Here is a 14,834-nt window from a genome sequence, read left to right on the forward strand (position 1 = left end):
CAATCAGAATTGACCTAGGACTGCTCTGAAGCTGTAAGTCATTTCTTAACCATTTCTCAGGTGGAAAAACAGGATAACCTTGTATCAGTAGGCTACTGTGGTCTCAATTTATATTAACACACACACAGTATTTGATCAGTTATGGATACTATTTGCTAAGAGAAGCAAATAAAAGAGAAAATGGAAGATGTGTGTGTGTGTGTGTGTGTGTGTGTGTATATGGGGGGGGGGTGCTTACAAGCCAAAGCAGAGTGCTCTCCAGGGGATAATGAATACTGGCTCAAACAGGTAGACACATACTCAAAGTTAAATTTAGCTGTTTACATTTAGTGGCAATGTACTTAGTGGAGCTGAAGTATATATCAAGCAAGACCAAAACAGAACCAATAAAACAGCTACAAATTCAAGCTAATAGCGCTGAGATACCTAGACACAGCAGTAATTAGTTGACTCTGACTAAACCATCTAGTGCACCCTCCATGCTGGCCACCATACTAAGCCAGAAAGGCCATTACCAAACAATTAAAATAGAAAGTTATGTGGAAATCAGATAAACAAGCAGTTTAAAATCAGCAACACAACTTTAAGTTCAGGATAGATACAGGTTTCCAAAATGTGGGGGTACCTTTCAAACTGAATCTAGATACTCACACTGGATTCCTCCACATTGGCCTGAGGAAATCATGTGGGGGATATGAGAATTCAGGCAACTTGAAGCAGAAAGTACAGTTTTGTACCTACCATAAATGTAGATGTCCGAACTGGATAGCATCTGCAGTCAGAAAGTACAGTTTTGTACCTACCATAAATGTAGATGTTCGAAGATCCACATTGCTGCAGTCCTTACACTTGGGTAGTCCGCTGTCCTCGGTCGGCCCGAATATCAAAGTATAAGGCTGACATCGGTCAAGGCGCATTTGACTGACATCAGGACATCAGGGTACAAATGCGCATGACCGACGTCATATCCTCAGTCTTTTCTTGCCCCAGATGTCAGAAGACCCTAAAAATAAAGGTCAAAACCAAAAGACAGCAAACAAACAACCAACCATCCTAGCACTAAAAATATGTACAATATATACAATATACATCATATAGACAACCCAACCCACACAACCGCCTCTAACTACAGAGGGGAAGGAGGGAGGGTAAATTGGACTGCAGAAATGTGGATCTTCGAACATCTACATTTATGGTAGGTACAAAACTGTACTATGTTCTTCATCTCACATTGCTGCAGTCCTTACACTTGGGTAGAATCCCAAAGCAGAGGTAAGGGAGGATGGCCAAACTATAAGGAAGCAGGAGCTGCCAAAATGCCCTGCAAAACAGCAGTGGCAAAACCAGCCCTGGATTTAGAGTAAAGTGGTAGGTGATAATGCCTAGAGAAAGTATGCACTGAACTCCAAGTAGCTGCCTCCAAAATATCCTTGGTTGCCACCCCCCCTCAAAAAAGCTGTCGAAGTGGCAGTAGCCCTAGTGGAATGAGGCCTAATCCCAGCTGGAATCTCCTTGCCATGATGGGAATAACAGAAAGCAATGCAAAACCCAATCCACTTAGAAATAGTTTGTTTTGACACAGGCTTGCCCTGAGAACTCAAAGCAAAAGAAACAAATAACTGCTGAGACTGCCTGAACCCTTTAGTCCTGTCCAAATAATATAGTAACTGCCTGTGTACATCTAAAGTGTGCAAAATCTTTTCCCCTTTATTTTGGGGATTTGCATAAAAAGTAGGCAAATGAATAGTTTGGTTTAAAGCCACACTAGAAACCACTTTAGGCATAAAGGAAGGATTAGTACGTAAAGATACCCTATCCTTATGGAAAATTAAGAAAGGCTCAACCGCCATAAGGGCCTGCAATTCAGAAACCCTTCTTGCAGAGGTAATGGCCAACAAAAAAACAGTCTTCCATGATAAATATTTCAACTCAGTAGTAGCTGCAGGCTCAAAAGGTTGTAGAGTGAGTTTCTCCAACACAAAATTGAGATCCCAAGCAGGAGTAGGAGCTCTACGTGGGGGTCTTATATTCTTTGCCCCTCTAAGAAATTGCTTGAATAAAGGATGAGAAAACAATGGTGGGTCACAGTCATAGTGAGCTGAAATTGCTGCAGCATGAACCTTAATAGAAGAGAAGGACAAACCTTTGTCCAGTAACTCAGTAAGATATTGAAGAGCCACACTTAAATTAGGCTCAGAAACATCAAAATCCTTTGCTGCACTCCAAAATAAAAATCTCTTCCATTTATCTGCGTACACTTTCCTTGTACTAGGCCTTCTAGCTTCCAAAATAACATTCAAAACTTGTTGTGGAAGTTGAGACCCTCTATGGTTCAAAACAGAATATGCCAGGCTGTTAGGTGAAGAGAGTGAAGTTTGACATTGAGCAAATGACTGTCCTCCTGGGACAACAGGTGTGGAATCGCAGGCAAAGGCCATGGAGGCTTCCGTACCAGACTTCTCAGTAATGGGTACCAGTGCTGTCGAGGCCAATCTGGAGCTATTAAAATCATCCTTGGCTTGTCCTGTCTGACCTTTAGAAGTACCTTTGGAAGGAGAGGCAGAGGTGGAAAGGCATACACATGAAGATTGCTCCAATTGAAAGAAAGACCATCCACTTTCCAATTTGTGGGATGAAACCTTTTCGTGCAAAACTTTGGCAGCTGATGGTTTAGTGGAGAAGCGAACAGATCTATGTCTGGAGTTCCCCATGACACTGTCAATTTCTGAAATACATGAGGATCCAATTTCCACTCATGGGGATCCATAATTCGTCTGCTCAACACATCTGCTAAGGAGTTCTGTGCTCCCGGCAGAAACCTTGCCTGAAGATTGAGCTGTAAACTGAGAGCAGTCTCCCACAAAATCATTGCTTGCCTGCATAGAGGATAAGAATGTGTTCCACCTTGCTTGTTGATGTACCACATGACAGTTGTGTTGTCTGTTAGAATCAACACCTGCCCTGGAAGAAGTAAATCCTTGAAAGCTATTAATGCAAACTGGACTGCTAACATCTCCTTCAAGTTGATATGTAGATGTTGTAGTCTGGCAGGCCACTTGTCTTGTATCCACTTTACATTTAGATGAGCTCCCCAAGCTTTGTCTGAGGCATCTGTCGTTAAAATCTGACTCGCCTCTGGCCGGGTCACAGAGAGTCCCTTGTTTAGGTGACATTCCTGAGCCCACCACAAAAATTCCTTTTGAATGCAAGGTATTATTTGAATGACAGTGTCCAGATCCTGGCAGTGCTGTGTCCATACATTTTTGAGATACCATTGTAGCTTCCTCATATGCAGTTTGGCATTGGGAAGCACCAGAATACAAGATGCCATGAACCCTAAGGCTTGAAGGACTGTCCTTGCAGTCAGCCCGGACTGATGAGATAGTTGATGGAAGTAAAGGGAAAGATTCTTTTGTTTGTCCGGGGTCAAAAAGGCCATCTGGGATGCTGTATTCAGTCTTACACCCAGAAAGCACATGTCCTGAGAGGGTACTAGACTGGACTTTATTTCGTTCACAGAATACCCCAGGCATCTTAGCACTGCTATCACATATTCCAAATGATGAAGAAGCTCGTCCCTTCCTTGAGCCAGAATCAGACAATTGTCCAAATAAGGATAAATCTGTATTCCTTTTAGCCTGAAGAAAGCTATCACTGGAGCCAGAACTTTCGTGAACACTCTGGGCGCAGTACATAAGCCAAAGGGCAATGCAGAGAACTGATAGTGAGAAGTCCCAGCTCGAAAACGCAGATACTTCCTGCAACTTAGTCTGATAGGAACATGAAGGTAAGCCTCCTTGAGATCCAAAGTTACCATCCAATGATCTTTGCCCAGCAGAGGTAAAAGCTGCTGTAACGTCAACATTTTGAACTTGGGAATGTCCAGATAAGTGTTGAGGATAGATAAATCCAAAATTGGTCTCCACGTGTTCCCCTTCTTTGGTACTAGGAACAGGCGAGAATAAAATCCTAGGCCCACTTCTGGCATAGGGACCGGCTGTATGGCCCCTATTTGGAGTAACAGAGAAATTTGCTTGTGAGCCTCTATTCTTTGTTGAGGAGGAACGTCTGGCATGCCTTTGAAAGGAGGCAAGGTATGGAAATAAAACCTGTAACCGTGGTGTATGATATCCAATACCCATCTGTCTTGAGTAATTAAACTCCAATTTTCTTTGAAAAGTGCCAACCTTCCTCCCAAAGGTGCTGCCAGACGAGAAGGCTCTGGCAGCTGAAAAGGTAGGTCATTGGGTCTGTTTACGAAAGGACTGACCCCTGCCCTCAGGCGAAGACTGTGCAGGAGAACTCCCTGTTCTAGGCCTGAAAGAGCCCTGAGCTCTGCCCCTACCACGTCTAGATCTACCCCTAGACTGGGAATCATAAGAAGGATACGTCCACCCCTTAGTAGGCCAATTTCTACTAAACTTTGGAGGCTGAACCTGCAAAACATCTTTAACAGTCTGCATAGACTTAGCCTTGTCTTCCATTTTCTTTAAAACTGCCTCAACAGGAGAACCAAACAACACATCAGATTGTAAAGGAGCATCTAAAATCCTTGTTTTAACATGGTCAGATAAATTTTGATCCCTCAGCCAGGCGTGCCTGTGAAGAACTGACCCAGTGGCAGCCACCCTAGACGAGGCCTGTACAGCATCAAAACCACATTGCAAAGAATGCTTACCCACCTGTTCAGAAACATGTACTAAATCTTGTAACTCTTTACAATCAATACCTTCCGCCAGAGCATCAACCTTAGACTTCAATTGTGAAAGGAGATAGTTTTGGTATTTCAACATGTGAAACTGGCAATTCAAAGCCCTCATAGCTAGAGTGGAAGAAGTATAAACTTTCTTTCCCCATCTATCCAAGGCCCTGGCCTCTTTATCTGCAGGAACCGGATTCTTGACAACAGAAGCCTTAACACCTTTAGGCCCCTGGCTAACAGTTTCTGGGTCTGCCCTAGGACTCTTAAAAGATACTTATGAGCTTCAGGCACCCTGTAATACCTATCCGGTTTAACAGGAGCAGGAGGCAAAGAATCAGGATTAAGAGAAGCCTCTGTAAAAACATCTTCCACTACATCCAAAACAGGAGGTATAGCCAAAGGCCTATGCTGGGGTAAAACAAAAATTCCCTAAGCCTTTTCCTGGAATCAGAGAAGTCCTGACCTTCCCACTTAAAATGCTCCCTCATGGAATGAAGAGTTTCTGAAAAGAAAAATCCTCAGGAGGAGAAGCAGAAGGAGTAGAATCATCCACATCAGAATCAGAATAAGGAGAGTACTCCTGCAAGTCTTCAGCCGAAGACTCTGAAACATCCAAGCCTGCTCAAAACTCCTAGCTCAGGCTCCACCCTAGGTCTCTTATCAGGAGGGGCAAAGAACCCCTAATCAAAGTAATCAAATCTTCTGCCATTTTAAGCATATGCTTCTTGGGCACAGTTCCTGAAGAACTAGGGGTGACACCAACTGAAGCTAAACCTGGCCTGCCTCTGGGAGAAGCCTTGGAAACAGAAGGAGAGGGCCTAACCACCCTAGGCAGGGAGGGAGTATAGTAACCTGAGAAGCCCCATCAGCCTGACCTGCCTCCTGAGAGGCCACATCCTGCAATAACAAAGTCTCTCCTGGGATCCCAAAGAAACCTCCGGTGGAACCACCGGCTCCACCGACACCTCTAAAGAACCGGCGTCGATGCACGGTTCTTCTAGCCTAGGCTTAACTGCTTTGTCCTTGCGCTTCTTCGAAGAAGCGGACGTCGGAGCATCCAACGGCATTTTATAATTGCACCGCTTCCCGAAGACTAACCTGGCACAATCTAATCTTCTCTTTATAGTGCGCTTATTGAATCTAGCACAAGAGCGACACCCAACAACGTCGTGCTCAGGCCCTAAACAAGGAATACACAAAGTATGATAGTCTCTATGAGGTATCTGTTTCCCACAAGAAATACAATTATTCACTTTTTCTGACATCCGGTAAACCACTGAGGCAAGAAAAAACTAAAATATTCCCCAACGGGGTACTTAGCCAACTTTGACTCGGTCTGAAACTCCGAAATCGAAAAATTTCAGAACGCCAACCGGCACTTGCAATACTGCTTCTGCATCGGACCATGCGGCAAAAAAGACTGAGGATATGACGTCGGTCATGCGCATTTGTACCCTGACGTCCTGATGTCAGTCAAATGCGCCTTGACCGACGTCAGCCTTATACTTTGATATTCGGGCCGACCGAGGACAGCGGACTACCCAAGTGTAAGGACTGCAGCAATGTGAGATGAAGAACATCAAATGGGTTGTCCTGTCGTCAGGCAGCCCTTCGGTCGGCCGGATTCCAAAGTCTGGGTCCGGCTTCGGCTGATGTCGCACTTCACCCAACGTCATCTCTGCTGGTCTTCGGGTATAAAGGCATCAGCCGACGCCATTTTCCTCAGTGTTTCTTGCCCCAGATGCCAGTTGCCCTCTTGGAAGGCTAAATTTTGGATAAATGCCAATGTTTCCAAAAAAGTAGAAGGCAAACACAAAAATAAGCATGTATGTACATATATACAAACAAATACACCATAAGAGACTCCCCCCCAGCTAGCTATTAGGAGGGTAAATACCCTAGGAGTACCACAGAGGGAAGGAGGGTGGGTAATCCTGACTGCAGATGCTATCCAGTTCGGACATCTACATTTATGGTAGGTACAAAACTGTACTATGTCCTTCATGGATGCATCTGCAGTCATAACAAATGGGTAGAATACCATAGCCAAACTAGGGGTGGAGGAAGAAAAATTATGGTGTAGTTAGGATCCCTTGCAGTACAGCAGTGGCAAACCCTGCTCGGGATCTAGAGTATAGAGGTAAATTATAATGCTTGGCAAATGTATGCACGGAGGTCCAAGTAGCCGCCTCAATAATGTCCTTGGTTGCCACTCCTCGTAAGAAAGCTGTGGTAGTGGCTGTAGCCCTTGTAGAATGAGGTCTTATGTTCTGTGGAATTGGTTTTCCATGGTAGGAGTAACAGAATCTTATGCAATTTCCTATCCATTTGGAGATTGTCTGTTTGAAAATTGCTTTTCCTTCCCTTCCTGTTGCATAGGCTACTAAAAGTTGGTCAGTTTTTCTGTTACTTTTGGTTCTGTCCAGGTAGTAGCGTAACTGCCTATGTACATCCAAGGTATGCAGCAGTCTTTCCCCCCTGTTCTGTGGATTGGGAAAGAAGGTAGGTAGGTGGATTGCCTGGTTTAAAGACACTCTGGATACCACCTTAGGCATAAATGTAGGATTAGTTCTCATGGACACCCTATCTTGATGGAAGATTAGGAAGGGTTGCACTGCCATTAAGGCCTGTAGTTCGAAACCCTCCTTGCTGAGGTAATTGCCAGTAGGAAAGCAGTTTTCCATGACAGGTGTTGCAGATCTGCTGTTGCTGCTGGTTCAAACGGAGGGAGTGTCAACTTTTCTAGCACAAAGTTCAAGTCCCATGCTGGTAATGGTGGTTTCCTAGGAGGTTTTACATTCTTGATCCCTCTGAGGAACTGCCTGAGTAGAGGATGCGAAAAGACAGGTGGATCGAAGCTGTATTCTGCTGAAATAGCTGATGCATGTATCTTGATGGAGGAATAGGACAGGCCTGTATGTAGAAGCTCTGCCAAGTACTCCAGAATGTTAGCAATATATATGTGCGACACATCTTTTCCTCTTTCAGTACTCCAAATGACAAACCTCTTCCATTTTCCTGCATAGTTCCTTCTTGTTGAAGGTCTGCGGGCTTCAAGGATAATGTCTTTAACCCTTTGGGAAAGGTCTGGGTTAGTTGCTGCTATGTGATGTGCCAGGCAGTCAGTTGCAAGGTTTTTAGGTTTGGATGCATGATGTTGTAGTTGTTCTGAGTTAACATCAAAGGCCTCAGGGGTATTGACCACATTCTCTCCCGAGACATGCTCCTCAGCAATGGGTACCAGTGTTGTCTTGGCCAATTCGGAGCTATCAGGATTATCCTTGGGCGTTCCTCTTTGATTTTCAGTAGTACCTTGTGCATCAAGGGAAGAGGTGGAAATGCATATGCTGTCAGGCCTTTCCAGCTGAAGGATAGAGAGTCCACCTTCCATGCAAGTGGGTGGAATGTCCTTGTGCAGAATTTTTGAGCTGGTGATTGAGTGGGGATGCGAATAGATCTATTTGTGGCATTCCCCATTTCTTTGTGATGGCCTTGAAGATGTCCGGGTGTAGCATCCATTCGTGAGCATCCGAGGTGGTTCTGCTTAACATGTCTGCTAGGGTGTTCTCTTTTCCCGGCACAAATATTGCCTGTAACTGGATGTTGTAGCTGAGAGCCAGATTCCAAAGGTCCAAAGTCATTCTGCATAGGGGTATGAATGAGTGCCTCCCTGTTTGTTGATGTACCACATGACTGTGGTGTTGTCTGTCCTTATCATCAAATGGCCTTCTTTGAGGAATGGTCTGAATTTTTGGATTGCCAGTTTTACTGCCAGCATTTCTTTTGGTTTATGTGCAGGTGCAGCTGGTCTTGAGTCCACAATCCTTGTATGCATTTGTCCAGCATGTGCGCCCCATCCTAGGTCTGAGGCGTCCGTTGTGATGGTTTGGCTTGCTCGAAAGTTGTGGAAGGGTAAGCCTGGGTTTGACTGGCATGCTTGAGCCCACCATAGGAACTCCTGTTTTAGGCATGGGATTAGTGGGATTTCTGTTTCTAAGCTGTGCCTGTGCTGAGACCATAAATTCTTTAGGTACCACTGTAGCTTTCTCATATGCAGTCTGGCATGTGGGACCAAGATTATGCATGATGCCATGAAGCCCAAGGCCTGCAGAACTTTTCTTGCTGTTAGTTTGTTCTGCTTTGTTAATGCCAAGAAGTAAAGAGGAGTTCTTTTGTTTTCTGCAGTTAGGAATGCCATTTGTTTTACTGTGTCCAATTCAGCCCAAGAATGTTCTTGTTTGGGATGGTATCAGCCTTGACTTTTGTAAATTGACTGTGTATCCCAGGGCTTGTAGCAAGTAAATGACCCTTTGTAAATCTGTTGTCAGCTTGCTTTTGTTGTCCGCTTGTAACAGGCAGTCGTCCAGGTATGGATAAATTTGGATTCCTGTAGTCTGCAGTGAGCGATTACTGATGCCAGGCATTTTGTGAATACTCTGGGCAGTAGATAAGCCAAAGGGCAATGCTGAGAATTGATAATGCTCTGATCCTGCAAGAAATCTGAGGTATCTTCTGCAATTTGGTCGAATGGGGACGTGCAGGTATGCCTCCTTGAGATCTAGAGTTACCAGCCAACACTCCTTGCCCAGCATGGGAAGAAGTTGCTGTAGGGTCAGCATTTTGAATTTTGGGACAATGATGTATGTGTTTAAGGCGGACAGGTCGAGAATAGGTCTCCAACTTTTCTCTTTTCTTGGTACTAGGAAGAGTCTGGAGTAGAATCCTTTGCCCTGTTCTGTTATTGGTACTGTTTCCACAGCTCTCATCTTTGTTAATTTCGCTATCTGCTGTAGAGCTTCTATTTTTTGATTTGGAGGTAGGTTTGGCATTCCTCTTTTTACTGGTAAGGTGTGGAAGTGGAACCGGTAGCCTTGGTCTATGGTTTGCAAAATCCACTTGTCTTTTGTGATATAGTGCCAATTTTTCGAAAATAAGGCTAACTTTCCTCCTAAAGGTGCTGCTATTTGCTCCCTGGTAGGCGGTGTCAGAGCCAAGTCACTGTGATTGTCCTGTTGCAGTGGCAGTGGTTGTGTCTGTGCCTCAGTTATTGCCTTGCCACTGTCGTCCTCTGTAGGCACCTCCTCTGGATTGATTTCTGCCTCTAGAGCGTCTATTCCTGCCCCTTTGGGATTTTGTGGAGTCTGGAAAGGACCAATTTTTGGCAGGCCAGTTCCTCCTAAACCTTGGGGGCTGAACCTGTAAGAAATCTTTAACTGTTTGTACAGATTTTGCCTTTTCTTCCATTTTCTTCATTACTTGCTGGGCAGGTGTACCAAATAGACTGGCCTTATCCATAGGAGCATCTAACAGCTTTGCTTTAACATGATCCGGTAAGACCTGTTCTTTTAACCATGCATGCCTTCTTATCACTGTGCCAGTCATGGCTGATCTAAATGAAGCCTCCAGTGCATCATAGCCACATTTTAAGGAATGGTTACTAACCTGTTGTATGTTATTCACCATTTCTAATACATATTTCTTATCTAAGGATTCATCAGATGACAGTTTTTTAGTTAACTGATCAAGCATAAACTCTTGGTATTGGATCATATGAAACTGACAGTTTAAAGCTCTAGCTGAGAGAGTAGCAGAGGTGTAAACTTTTTCCCCCATCTCTAAGGACCTGGATTCCCTTTCAGAAGGAATAGGGTTTTTTGCTGTGGTCGAGGCTACTGCCTTAGGCCCCTGGGATATAGTTTCGGGATCTGCAAGTGGGGCCTTGTATAAGTGGTGATGAGTGTCTGGCACCCTGTAAAATCTATCTGGTTTGGCAGAGGCTGGAGGTAAAGAATCAGGAGCAGTGCAAACATCATTAAATGCATCATCCACAACAGGCAGTACAGGAGGTATAGCTAAGGGCCTATGTTGTGGTAAGTGCAGAAAAGTCCTAAGCCTTTTTCTTGAATCTGAGAAATCTTGTCCCTGCCATTGGAATTGTTCTCTCATGGCATGTAAGGTTTCCCCAAAGGAAAATTCCTCTGGTGGAGAGGCAGCTGGAATGGATTCTTCAGCATCGGAATCTTCATAAGTACACAAAGGAGCCTCTGGCTGGTCTGTAATGTCTGAGTCATCTGCAGAATCATCAGAGGACACTGGCTCGGGGGGCTCTTCTCTAGGTCTCTTTTCTGGGGGCTGAGAGGCCCTGTCTGGGTGAGATTGGGATCCCCTAATTAAGGATATTAAATCTTCTGCCAGAGTAAGCATTTGTGAACTTGAAGTGGGCCTGTGTGAGGGGGGCTTAACAGACACTGATTTAGCAGATTTGGCTGCTTTAGCCCTGGCAAAGGCCTTAATAGACATGGCTGCAGGAGGCCTAGCAGCACCACGTGCTGGGGTAGAGACATCCAAAGGGATGGTGTCTGATAAATCACTAGGAACCACGGTTGTAGGCAAAATTTCTGAGGCCGATTCAAGTAAGGTAGCAGGAGCCTCAGTAGTAGTCATGGATTCGGCTGAAGATTGACCGGTTTTCTCGGTTTCAGCTGAAACAGAGACACTCGCGGCTTGCTTAACCGTGGTTTCGGCCGAAACCGCGGACCGCGAGTGTCGGTCTTTTTCTTTGCGTTTTTAACAATTTGGGTAGTCGGAGGATCCGGCGGCATAATGTACGCAAAATCTGAGCGAAAAACTGTTCAGCAAACTCCGACCGGCCTAAGCGTCGTCGGTTGAAGAAGCACAGGCGAACAGGCTGCTACGTCGTGGTCTGGGCCTAAGCAAGGCAGACAGTAAGAGTGGAAATCTTTATGAGGTATTTGTTTCCCACAAGTTAAACAGTTATTGACTTTTTCTGACATCGGCTGAGGCAAGAAAGAGTCCCCAACGGGGTACTTAGCTTTTTAGAAGTCTTCGAAGTAGTATTCGGTAGTAGTAATCTCTGGATCTGACCGACCGGCACTTGCGAACAGCTTCTGCTTCGGGCGCCACGCGGCAAGAAAGACTGAGGAAAATGGCGTCGGCTGATGCCTTTATACCCGAAGACCAGCAGAGATGACGTCGGGTGAAGTGCGACATCAGCTGAAGCCGGACCCAGACTTTGGAATCCGGCCGACCGAAGGGCTGCCTGACGACAGGACAACCCATTTGTTATGACTGCAGATGCATCCATGAAGGACATCACTCAGAAAGAAGCATATCAACATGAAATGATGGTAGTGGTTCTAGCCATCAAAACCTCTAAACCTATCTAGCAGCAAAAAATGCTGAAAATTCAAACAGGCAATCCCAATCCCAGAGTGATGTGGTACACCAGCTATTGGGTAAGCTTACTTACTTTGCAGACTGGTACTGCAAGCAAAGAAGCCAGCCCAGGAATTAGGTCTGAAGCTCAGGGCATTGTACATCCTACCAGATCAGAATGCTTAGTTAGATTAGCTAACTCAGCAGAGCACAAGAACAGTTTTCCTCCTTTTCTCCCAGTTTCTCAAAAGCTCCTTATCCAGTGGGGTATTTGCTTTTACATGGTCTGGCAGCGGCAGAGTCCTTTGCCATGCATGACTAGTAACCACTGACCTCATAAGCAGTTCCTACAAGATGCATCCATGCATCATACCTACACACTTCACGGAGTGCCTTACTGCCCAGTCACTGAGTTGCATAACTCAAACATCTTACTTTTTCAGACTCTTGCCTTCTCTTTTCTTTGCTTTTTGTATGCTTAGCATGTGAGACTCGCAGTTAAGATCCCTAATGGCTAGGGTAGCTGAGGTGCAGGTCTTTCTTCCACTATGGTTCAATTCAATTATGGATCTGATAAGGGCTGAGTAGAGTGATACAATGACGTCACTGGGCCTGGATGTCATACCCCTGATTATGAGTTGGGAGAAATAGAATGATTTTCTTACTATTTTGACTACTTGTTGGTTGAAAGCCTAATTACTATCAGCATATGTTCCCAAATCTCTAACTACTGGGTCAGCTCTTAGGGGTGTTTTATCAATGGAGTAATTAGCTTGTGCGGTCAACGTCCCAAAGAGCATTATAATGCATTTCTTTGCTTTGAGTTTTAATCAGTGGCTCTGGCACCAATCATTTGGTCAGACCCTCTTGTAGGATGTTTGTGTCATGGGGGAAATCTACGATAGCTCCTAATTTACAATCATCTGTGAGATGGTGAGCCAAGGACTTTCAACATTAGCCTTGACTTCTGAGAAACAGATGCCAAACAGAAGAGGGCATGACACACAGACATGGGTACTCCACTGGTGACCAGTTTCCTGGTGGAAGTAGCCTCATCAATTCTGACTTCTTGAGCCCTATCTGTGAGCCAATTAGCAATCCAGCAAGCTATATAGGCATTTATGCCTAGTTCTGAGAGTTTATCAACAATACCTGAGTGTGACATTGTGCTAAATACCTTGGCCAGGTCGAGATAGGAGGTGTGCACCATTTTTCCCTCATCTATATCCTCAGTAACACTCTCAAAGAAGTCTACCAGGTTAAGTAGGCAAGACCTTTCCTTGAAATAGTCAAACTGCAATGGGTCCAGTGTCTGTAGCTTGCCAATGTCCTTGTTGATCACTTCCATTACAATTCGTTCCATGGCTTTGCATATTAGACTTGCCAGACTGATGGGTCGGCAGTTCCTAGGACTGGCTGAGGGTCCAACCTTGTGGACAGGAATAATTATTGTGGCCCTCCATTCACTCGGCACATAACTTGCTTTGAGGCTGTAGATGAACAGTGCCTCTAGTGATCTTACTAGGTCACATTTCAGGCTATATAGCAGGAAACTGGGGATACCGTTAAGGCCCACGGAAGCAGTGTTTTTGGGCATAGCAAGTGCCACCAGGACCTGTTACCTGTTGACAGTTGAGGGAGATATGCTAGAAGGGATTTCACAGTGAGTAATAGGGGGGAGTTAAAGTTAAATTTATCAGCTGCTATGTCACACTGGTCAGTAAAGGCTGTGCCATTTACCACCAGTTCCTGACACTGTTGTGTGTACCTTTAAGGTTCCTGACACAGCTGAAGAAAGCTTTGTGATTGTCCTTAGCTTGAGAGGCTATCCTGACCTCATAATTGGTCTTGCTGGACCTTATTAGATGTCTTAGTTTCTTGTTTAGTTAAAAGTGAGTTTGTCTCTGTAAGAGATGCTCTTTCTGATTTTGGCCAGGACTTGTTTCTTTTGTTATATACCCTGTTAAGGTTAGGATTCCACCACTGGTGTTTGTTTTCTGTGTTAGATCTGGGTTTGTTTCTGGTGGGCATGGCAGCCTTACAAAAACATTCAACAGCTTTTATATACTAGTGTGCACTCCATTTAAAATAAGTAAGTTGCATTAACTAAATTAAGACAAAGTTTAGAACTTGAGCTCCAGCATTCCCTCTTCTGCCCTTCACAGTACCAGCTAACAACTGCAGTCCTCAGCAAATTACCTCCATATGGGTAGATGGATCCCTAACCACAAGGAGGCAGAATGCTTTGTTGGGTGTTTTAAAGTATGAAGCTCTTTTTGCTGAACAGGAAATTCTTGCTGGCGATCAATACAGTGTATATATAAAAGCAGCATTTGTTTGGAGGGCAGAGTTAGGACAACAGAGCTACTTTCTATCTTATTTCAGCTTAGGCCATTTTTCTGATTAAAAACAATTTAATGTCAGATATGACGTAATGACAGATAAGTGACAGCTGACAAAGAGCAAGGTAATAAAGATGTTACTTCAGAAATTCACAGCCTATTCCAACACAAAAGTAATACTTTGAAATGGTTAGTTACCTAGGGCAGAACTGGCAACTCGCAACATTTCAACAGTATTCAAAGCCAAAGGTCGCTGCTTCACCTTTTCCTTCTTGCTTACAGATTCCACCTGTAAAACATACAGTATTTTGCAGTGATTGTGAGTCATAGACTACCCTAATGCATAACTACATAATGACTGCAAATGGAACACTTCACCAGTTAACACACTGTATCTCAGAAAGATGCAGTTCACATTTTAAAGCAAAAAATGTAAAGCATTGTGTAATAACTCATGTTACACCTGCAAGCAGCTGCTGTTAGGGATGTTCACTCTTCTGCTGAAAACAGAAATACCAGAAACTAATCAGTCTACGTTTCAGGTCCACAGAACAGGTTTCAAGATTAAGGTCAGTGCACACCAGGCAACAAAGCATGCTAACTGAAGGAAAAGA

At 44.4% G+C, this 14,834-nt stretch overlaps 1 protein-coding gene across 4 annotated transcripts in view; it reads right to left on the reverse strand.

The window, feature by feature from the left end:
- Positions 1 to 14,834, reverse strand: part of TOP3B (DNA topoisomerase III beta) — a 1,356,925-nt gene that overhangs the window by 808,987 nt on the left and 533,104 nt on the right. For all 4 annotated transcript variants that reach the window (XM_044068737.1, XM_044068738.1, XM_044068739.1 and 1 more), the window contains one exon: positions 14,419 to 14,509. In XM_044068737.1, the coding sequence (XP_043924672.1) occupies positions 14,419 to 14,509 (91 nt within the window). The remainder of the gene's footprint in view (positions 1 to 14,418; positions 14,510 to 14,834) is intronic.

Source organism: Protopterus annectens, chromosome 4.part0 (genome assembly GCF_019279795.1).
Source record: "Protopterus annectens isolate FY-2018-M chromosome 4.part0, PAN1.0, whole genome shotgun sequence".
Classification (NCBI taxonomy): domain Eukaryota; kingdom Metazoa; phylum Chordata; order Ceratodontiformes; family Protopteridae; genus Protopterus; species Protopterus annectens.